General features: G+C 36.6%; 1 protein-coding gene across 1 annotated transcript in view; it reads left to right on the forward strand.

The window, feature by feature from the left end:
• LOC103798201 (dystrophin-like) overlaps window positions 1-10,100 on the forward strand; it is a gene marked incomplete at its 3' end in the record, with an annotated part of 308,111 nt that overhangs the window by 38,281 nt on the left and 259,730 nt on the right. Inside the window, exons 12-18 of the mRNA XM_009070449.1 lie at window positions 821-1,033; window positions 3,351-3,464; window positions 4,597-4,752; window positions 7,085-7,255; window positions 7,380-7,562; window positions 9,099-9,233; window positions 9,971-10,096. Of these exons, the coding sequence (XP_009068697.1) occupies window positions 821-1,033; window positions 3,351-3,464; window positions 4,597-4,752; window positions 7,085-7,255; window positions 7,380-7,562; window positions 9,099-9,233; window positions 9,971-10,096 (1,098 nt within the window). The remainder of the gene's footprint in view (window positions 1-820; window positions 1,034-3,350; window positions 3,465-4,596; window positions 4,753-7,084; window positions 7,256-7,379; window positions 7,563-9,098; window positions 9,234-9,970; window positions 10,097-10,100) is intronic.

Below are 10,100 nucleotides of genomic sequence, written 5' to 3' on the forward strand. Positions count from 1 at the left end.
TGGGGTTTAGTCAAGGGCTTCAGGAAGTGGGGGTTTATTACTTAGATTGATTCTTAAAGAATTTAAAGTGGTGCTCACCATTGAAACCAATTTTAGAAGATATTGAATATGTTAAGGAAAGTCTTTGTCCCCATGGTATATAAAATATTCCTTTGATGATAGCTCTGATAGTTAAATACAGGTTTTAGCTCACTTAATTTTCCAGTGCTGACATGGAAACAATTCTGATTTGCAAACTGCAGTATGGGCTCTGTCAGATTTCCTGTCAAATTTACAAGCAGACACAGATGTGGAACAAGTTTTGCCAGTGGGTACAAACCTTCCCTGTATTTCAGTGTTTGATATTGTTCTACTATAGGATGGCTAATGAGATGTTATTTGATGCACATTCAGAAACAGAAAGTAGAATATAGGAAGAAACCTAGATGCAACAAATTTAGGCTGAGAATTGCGAATGTTTTGAGTACTTAACAAAAAGTTTGAATCACAGTAGCAGTTCTCTAAGTTTACTCTTTTTCCTCCATGTAGTGTCTGATTCTCCTGAAAGTGTAAAGATTAGGGCTATAATAAATTCCTATCTCAAATTAATGAAGTGTATGTAGATCACCTCCATTGACTAGTATAAGCACCTCTAGTTGTATTCTCAGTTCAGTTGAAAAAAAATCTACTTTCTGGTTTGTGTGAGAAAAGCAATTCTAGGTTGCTCAGTAGATTGTCCCATTGCATTTTCACAAAGGTGACCTGATTTTCTTGCCTGTCTGTGGCACAAAGAGAATTGCCTGGCACGTGGATCAGGATACTACTTGCTTCTTATTCATAGGCTTTACAAAGTTCTCTGCAAGAGCAGCAGAAAGGCCTGAACTATCTCAGCACAACTGTGGAAGATCTGTCCAGGAAAGCCCCTTCAGACGTCAGTCAGCAGTATCGATCGGAGATGGAGGTGATCCTTGGCCGCTGGAAGAAGCTGTCAGCACAGCTGGTGGAGCAGTGCCAGAAACTCGAGGAGCGAATGACCAAACTCCAGAGATTCCAGGTTCAGTCAGTTTTTCAGCCTCAGCTAATACATGGTGCTGCTTGCTGTGGGACTAGGACAGAAGGCATTTATATACTCCCAGAAATTAACACCATATCAGGACAATACATAAAATGGATTAAAATGTTTGCTTGATTTTGATGGGTCCAAATTCTGATTTTTGTGGCTGTTTCTGCCTATGGTGTTTCAGTAGCAAAACACTTTGATTGCTACTAATGCTCCTCTACTTACATTTTCAGTATAGCTGAAGCACTTATTCGTGCATCTGAAGTAGGTGTAACCATCCTGACTGATGGAATCACTTACATTCAGTCATCTGTTATATGCTAATATCTTGGCAGCAGTTGCCAGAGAGCAGAAGTGTATTTCAGGTATTTAGAATGGCAGAAATGGAACCTTACACTTTTATCTCATTGTGAGGATCTCCTATTTATACTGAGTTATAAATCACATGTATCAGCATTACAGGGGATGTCTATGACTTAGGTAGTATAAGACTTAAAAGAGTCTTAATATATTCCACTTCTATTTCCATATGGTTTCAAGGGACAAGTTGCAGAGGAGTTCAAAGCAATCAGTCACAAAAATGGAGAAAGTAATTTTCTTCTGTATTTTTTCTCTCCTGGTCTCCATGCAAATGAACAATTGCATGCTCATGGGATATTGCAAAGACAATTCTGAAGGCTGATTTGTGTCTTTTTGCTTCTTCCAACCTGCTTCCTGTTCAAATGTAGGTGTCTGCCCACTGCTCTTCAAAGGAGGATGTCCTGAACATCATGCCCATGCTCTGTAGGGCACATATTTTTAAAGCCATCAGAGTTGTTGCATACAAATCTTTGCCTTTATATCTATTGCTGAAATGACTCTAGTACACATTTAATCTAAAAGTCATTGTCTTTTCAGCTCATTGAATGACTTCTCATCCAGATGATTGTTTTAGCTGTTGCAATTTATGGAATGCATCAGCATGGGATATGATGAAATCAGTGTCCATAAATATAATGCACTTACATCCTGATTCGAATGCGACTCATACATTTGAATCTTCATTGGTAGCTGGAGACTAATCTCTTTTGAAGTAAATCCCATCAGATCTATATTTTACCGCACTAATGATCTGTACTTAATGTATCCTTGTAAAGGTATTAAAGTTTCAGCATGAAATATGATTCTGAACTATTTTTACTGAGGGATAATGAAATGCACAGTGGACATTTCAAAAGTGTTTTGGTAATTTTTATTCTGAAGTATAGTGTTAATTTCTGTATGATTGGTTTTATTAGTTCAGTTCATTTTCCATGGGAGTCTGTTGTTTTAAAATGTATCAATCACATTAGGGAAATATTCCCTCTGATTCCCTATCTCATTATAGCTGCTAAGGTGTTTTTGTATATATTTCAGGACACAGTCTGTATTCTAATGAAATGTCCTTTATTGTGCTTTAATTCAGCTTTATATTCAGCATATTATATCAATATGTATTTCACTATTGATGAAAACAGTTTGATGAAAAAATGTTTTATACTTTACATATAAATTTTTTGCCATATTTGTTCTTAATTTGTGCATCTAATTGTGTACATAGGTGGCATTTTAAGGTAATTTTAAGTGTAATTTGTAAAAATATTATTCTACCTTTCAAGGTAATGGATTATCTATATAATGTTGCCTGGGACTGGTAGTGTTCCCTCTTTTCAAGTATTTGATCAGATTTTTTTTTATGAACTGCAAGGGTTAATTGAAGGCAATGGAAATAATCTCAATATTCTCGTGTTAGTAACAGTAACTGAGACTCTCTGAAATGACTCATTAGGTGATTTGAGTTTCTGAAGTGAATTTGTTTCAGCTACATTGATAGGGTTTTTCATTCTGCATAGTGAGGGCTCTTTTCTGTCTTGTGTCCTGGTAGAGAAATAGACAATAGAGCATATGCAACTGCCAAAAAAAGTCTGAAGATTAAGTGGAAGCACAGGAGGTTTGATAGGTGAAATAAATGCGAAGTGTGAGCAATCTGAAGCCATGCAAGGGACCAATGCACATCATGCAGTGTTCAGACACAGATGATACCTAGTGGGCATGAAGTTTCCCTACTGGGAAACTCATTCAACTTGGTCAGAAATGGTCAAAGCACAGGCTAAAGAGTTGATGACAGTCCCAGGCAAAATTGGTTTTGCTTGTTTGCTGTGTTTGTATTTTTCAGACAGTTCAATAATCTTGAAATTACATTGGGATGAGTTTTAGTTGTAGTGCCAGAACGAATTACATTCTTGCCAGTCAGGTCCTGTGTGATGCAATGAAATGTCTTTTTGATAAACAGAATGACACCAAAACACTGAAGAAGTGGATGGCTGAAGTGGATGTTTTCCTGAAGGAAGAGTGGCCTGCCCTTGGAGATTCAGAAGCGCTGGAAAAGCAACTTGAGCAATGTACAGTGAGTATTACCTGCCTGCTTGGCCATTCCTCAGTTCTTCTCTGTGATCCTAGCTTAGACAGAAGTTGCACAAATGTTTACTGTTCCTAAAAATAAATTCCTGTTGTAAGGGGATTATCTTCTGCAGTGTGTTTTAACCTCTTGCATTTCCCAGGTTTGAAGGAAACTTGGAAACTTTTAATGGCAGGAGGAGGCACAGGGTGAGAGTGCCATTATGTATTTATAGCAGGACGAAGCATCAAAGAGCATCTTGCAGCAAATATTAAGTTAGTAACCTCTGAAGTCAAATATTTATTTTGCTGGGTCTACAAACATTCCATATTTATTTGTTTTAAGCTCTGTAATCTGTACAGAAGATCTTTTTCTGTATCTCTTTACTCACACATGATTTAGAAACTTTCCTGACTGTACCAAGAGAACTTGCAGGTGTTGTGAATCAGATCCATTCTGTTTTCACTAAACTTCCAGGATTTTATCCCAGCAGGGCTTTAAAGCATCATGAAGTATTGATACTTCCATCGCAGGGTTTACACATTGCTCTGCCTGTACAACAGAGTGTGTGAGTGCAGTGAATCTTGCAGTCCATGATGGTCCCTGTCTGCATGTTGAGTGGAATTTACGAGTTCTCTAAATGTTCTGGCAGGATGTGTAAATATTATGAGACATACACAGACCTGCAAGCTCCTCAGGCTTTCTCTTGCCCATTATTTAGATAGGAATGATCATTATTTTTCATCATTATGGTGGGATGCTCTTTGACAAATGTGAGTAAAAGATCTAGGCATTTTTCATGTTTTTGACTGGAACCAGGGAAGTATTGTAAGATGTAATGTATGTGATATAACACTACATATGTGTAAATTTATAGTACATACATAACATTTGAAACTTTCATGCTGTATATCTTGCAAATTAATTTCATTTGCTATAGCGTAGCTTGGCACATTAAAGCTGCCCATTCCTTTTTTATTTATTTAATGTATTTTTATAGTTATATTTGTTGACTGTGCTCATTTGGCTGGAGATCTGGACCACAGACACATCACAATCTCATGTATACATGTTTTCATAAGGATAACATAGCTGAAATTTGTGTGAATGCTGCTTGCCTAATCTTCTGCTATTCCTTTAGGCTTTAGTAAATGATATCCAGACAATCCAGCCCAGTCTGAACAGTGTTAATGAGGTTGGAAAGAAAATGAAGAGTGAAGCAGAGCCAGAATTCACTTCCAGAATAGAGGCAGAGCTAAAGGATCTCAATGCTCAATGGGATCACATTTGCCAACAGGTATCAAGTCTCCCACTGTGACTGGTTGTTTCTAAAATATTCATCAGGTTTCTCATTGGCAGAATTTGTCTTTCTGTGAATATCCAGAAGATGTGAAACTGAATGTAGTCATATTTGATTCACATTAATTAAACTTATGTTTTAAGAATTTTAACTTAGCATGTAGCAGTATATATAAAGTATATTTATTTATAAGATAAAACAAATTCTTACTCTTTTTATAGCAAAGTTTTATACGAATATCTTAGATTTTAACAGAAATGTAATTTATGGCTCCTGCAAAACTAGATTTATGAAAATGTTGTTTAGGCATTTGCCAAAAATACCAAGTTCTGTATTTGGTTTTATGTTTTATTCTGCACTGTTGTAACCACATGTCATTACTCTAGATGAACTAAGACATTAAAGCAGTGGAGAGTTCAGAAGTCAATAACTTGGAATTAAGAGTATGTGCACATATGCATGTGCATAAATTAGTCTCCAGTGGTTACATGAATCTGAGAGAATGGGACATACCAGGGAAGGATAGTTCTTTTATTTTATTTAAAGGCATTATTAATAAATCATTTTATAGATTAAGGATTGCCATTATTTCACTGATGGCATTTGGATTCTTATTTTTGATGACAGTTCAAAGGAACTGATGTATCATCCAAGTTCATGGTGTATTACTTTCAAATTTTTCTTACTTGCTCATTCTCTTGTCTACCTTCTTAATGTATATTTGCATAACATTAAAACTATTACCTTTTAAGGTAGTTTAATATTTTCTAAAATTATTATTATTCACTTTACATGCAGGAAATAGTCTCTGTATATCTTTCTGATAAACATAGTTATGAATTCTGTAAGATCCAGTTCTGTAGTCTTTCCCCTTTGACTAATATGGAGTGTTTAATTGCTTTTATTTTGGTGATATTAACAAGTTGGATACCTTTGCACTTCCATCACAGAAATTTCAAGTATTGCCTTATGAGTTTAGAAGTCTGTCACACTTTTTTTTCTGACTGCCCTGAAACTCTGCCTGTAATAATTTTATTCAATACACAGCACAAATTAGTGCTTCTCAGTGGGCTGTTTTAACACAACTTCTTCAGTGACAGCTGTTGAAATACAGGAGTGGTAAGTATACAAATCAGTTTGGTCTGTGGGGATTTCTTGAAAGGATTTGGAAAAGTCAGCTGGAGGTGATGTACACACGGTTCCTATGACTGTGAGAGCTACAATTGGCATTCAGATGCTCTTTTCAGGCAGTGGGAGATTTCCCTCCCTTCTGGTGCTGTGTCTGAGAAAGAGACAATTGTGCAGGGCCACGTACTGTTCTGCTTTTATTCTTGCTGCTTGTTACTCTATTTTGTTCTGTAAAACAACATTTATGTAGAACAGCATTTATGTTTAACAGTCATTCCTCAAGGATGATTAACAAACCAATAAATGTCAGAAATTAAGACCAAATATTAAGGCAATTCTTCCTGATGTTGCCTAAAATAAGGTTCACTGAAGTAGCCCCACAAAGCAGAACATTGGGGCAATCAGCTCTGCAAACCCAGCGCTGAGAATGGCACCAGTGCAGCTTACTTGCCATTGAAAGATGGCATCAAGATTGAAACGAACTGAGTGAAAGATCAGTCAGTTAGACACAATTTTGATCAGCTGATGCACAATTCATAGACTCATAAATGGTTTGGAAGGGATCTAAAATATCATCTCGTTCTGGTTCTATACGTGAGCTGTGTAACACAGTTATATGAGCCCCATATAGTGATTGGCAAAGGACTTAATAATAGTATTTCTTCCCTTTTAAGATAAACAGTTCCTTCCGGTAGGAGATTGGTCTTTACTTGCCTATTTTTAGGATATGCTCATTTCAGAGACATTCCTTAATGGCTTCATCAGAAGAAAGATCAGCATATTGCTTTGTTCTCTAGTAATGTTGGAAGATCATCTGGCTTTAACACTCCAGAGCCTCTGTTTTCATCCTTGGATGCACTTTCAAAGTCTCCTGTGCTTACTCTTTTAACATCTTTTAGAAGGTAGTCCCTGGGTGTTTCTTCCACATTTGCTTTCTGCTGACATCAGCACATGGTGTAGGTTCTTGTCCTAGGATCATTGCAAATTGTTCTGCTAAGCAGTGACCACCAAAGAAAGGATATATACACATGTAATACTTGATTACCTGCTATTCATATCTATCTAACTACTCATTAACATCTTCCTAATTGCAGCAATGTTATTAGTATAGGATTTAATTTGGTTCTTTTCAGGCTAAAATATTGCCAAATTTGTGCAGTAGCCTTGCTTCAAGTACCATGTAATCTTTCCTTTCCTAAAGGCCTATGCTAAGAAGGCTGCACTGAAAGGTGGTTTGGATAAAACTGTGAGTCTCAGGAAGGATTTGTCAGAGATGCATGAGTGGATAACACAGGCTGAGGAAGAATATCTGGAAAGAGATTTTGAGTACAAAACACCTGATGAGTTACAGAAAGCCGTTGAGGAACTGAAGGTAACAGATGAACTTACTCCTTGAGCTGTGTTTAAAGATCTTTTTGAAGCTTTTGTTGTACATAAAGTCTAGTCGTTCAGTCTTAAACCAGACTACAGTTTTTTTTGTTTTCTTTTCATTTCAGAGGGCCAAGGAGGAAGCCATGCAGAAAGAAGTGAAAGTGAAGCTTATTACAGATTCTGTGAATAATTTTATAGCAAAGGCTCCACCTGCAGCTCATGAGGCTTTGAAAAAGGAGCTCGATGTTCTAATTGGCAGCTACCAGAGACTTTGCAGCAGGCTAAATGGGAAGTGGAAAACTTTGGAGGTTGGATACTTTGTCAATCTTTTTATTTATAACCGTTCTAGCTGCCAAAAGTAAGGTAGAGAGCACAGGGATATTAGCATTTGGCATCATGAGGAGCCCAAGGCTGTCCTCACTTTATGAGCCATACACCAAATGCCACATGTTATGAGCCATGCACTAAATTATTTTGAGAATCATATACTCTGGAGAGTTATGGTAAAAGTGAAGCCTCAGACATGGTGCTTGGGTCAGAAACAACGACTGCTCAAGGTTCTTATCCCTCCTGAGAACAAGCCAGAAATCTGGCTTTGTAGCAACCCTGTGAGGGTGTGTTGTTGAACTCCTCTAGGCTTCTCTCTGCATGGGTAAGGGTTTTGGCTGAATGGCCCTGAAGGTGAACAGGTGGTGTTATCTGAGCATGGGAATAGCACTTGGTCTGCAGGTGATCTGTATGTCCTGTGCATTTTGAGTTGACCCTGCCAGTTTGGCCAACTCCACTGGAGGTTCTTGCCCTAGGACTACTTGCACATTTTACAGTGCTCACAGTCAATTACTTCTGGTTTTCTGTTGTGACTAATTTTCAAGCGCTAACCTCATACAGGACAATTCTATACCTGAGTAAAATTTCTTCATCTAAATTTTGCTGTGGAAAATTAGGTGTGTAAGTTTAAACCTGTAGTCTGTATTTCCCCTGATCATTGATGACGTGTTCTTACATGGTAATATCTGACTGTAACTGCCTCCTAGACCAGACACATTTAGTGTGAACAAAGTTAGGTGAGATGAATTGCACTCTGGGAACATTGATCTGCCAAGAGCCCAATGAATTTCAGTAACATTATTATAACTTCTGCTAATGAAAAAACCAGGAACAACAAAAAGATGATTTATAGAGAGTTCAAATGTTTTGTTTGTGTATAAAGTACCATTTTTATCTGCTTATTTAAGTATCTTCAGGCACTGTATAAATAAAATATTAGACAATAATTTAATTCCAGGAGAATAAGAACATTTTACAACATTGTTTCGTACTCTAGCACTTAAGTGGTCTATAAATTGCACTAAATGTGGTTTAGAATTAATTTCCATAGAGATTTTAGTCTGAATTCTTGAAAGCTGTCTTTTTAGACATTTTATGAACCTGTGCATGAAGCACTTAATATGTAGAATATATAAACAATCTAACTGCATTTTATAATAAAGACATAAACTTCCAACATGAGTCTTTAAAAATTCTGTAAATTTTGATATTGGTATAAGAAAATTTTACAGAAAACATAAAAAGTGGATAATTTAGGAGACAGAAGATTGAAGTTGTGTCTTGCAGGTGTTCACTTTTTCTTGTTATCTTCTGTAGTTTTGCTCTGTTTAATCAAAATGGTTTTCTTGCATTTTATATTAATTCGCATCATATGAATACTGGAAAAAAAAAAATCAACCATATGACCCCATAACCATCAGATATCTACCGTGTTGTCTTGGGGATGAAGCATGAATGCTTTTAGAGTGAAAATTAGCTGTGTGATATTCAGTCTCAATAATCCTTTCCCTCCTCAGGAGGTATGGGCATGTTGGCGTGAATTGTTGTCGTATTTGGATGCAGAAAATAAATGGTTGAATGAGATTGAGCTGAAACTCAAGGCAACTGAAAATGTCCAGGGAGGTGCAGAAGAGATTTCTGAGTGCTTGGATGTAAGTGCTGACTTAAATAATCCCAAATCACATGTGTTGATAAGTGGCATTCTAAACAAAATACGAATCAATATTACCTATGAACAAGGTGCAGAAAATTTAGCAAGGCCTAAGTTCTCACTTGATTCAACAAATGAAGTTTTGAATTCAAACCCACCTAAGTGAAACTAATCAAATGTGTTAATCCTGGTGTCATATACAATTTTTGGTGACAATAAAATACACATTCTTGAAAAACACAACCTCACTTCAGCCAGTCAGAAAAATGACTAAGGCTTCAGAAAGAGCAAGTTTTTATCCTAGCACTGCAACTCTGTTTATTATTACTTATTTTGTATTCATGGAATCTTTCAAATTAGTAGAAATTAAGTAAATTCTTTCAGTGGATGCATTGAGAATTCCATTTTTGCTGCTGAACTTCATCCATTTAGATACTCAAGCAAACCTTTCATTTTAGAGTACACGAATACTTTCACCAAACTCATTGGGCATAGTCTTCATTTTTAAAATCCAGCACAGCATTTATTGCTTTGTGAGAAATCTTTGGTTTTGGCGAAAAGTAGTACAGATCATGTGTTGTCAAGACATGGGACATAAGTATCTTTATCTCTTTTTGCTCTACTTTATTGTGCACGAAATGTGAAATTTTTCTTACTTTCTAAAGGCAAAATGTGATTGCTTTGTGGAATCTTGTTTACAAAAGGGAAAATAAACTCCTCTTCCTGACCTTTTTTCAGTCTTTGGAACGTTTAATGAGACATCCGGAAGATAATCGCAATCAGATTCGGGAATTGGCTCAGACCTTAACTGATGGTGGAATTTTGGATGAACTGATCACTGAGAAACTTGAGAAGTTCAATACTCGAT

The sequence above is a fragment of the Acanthisitta chloris genome, unplaced genomic scaffold (genome assembly GCF_000695815.1).
Source record: "Acanthisitta chloris isolate BGI_N310 unplaced genomic scaffold, ASM69581v1 scaffold4572, whole genome shotgun sequence".
NCBI lineage: Eukaryota > Metazoa > Chordata > Aves > Passeriformes > Acanthisittidae > Acanthisitta > Acanthisitta chloris.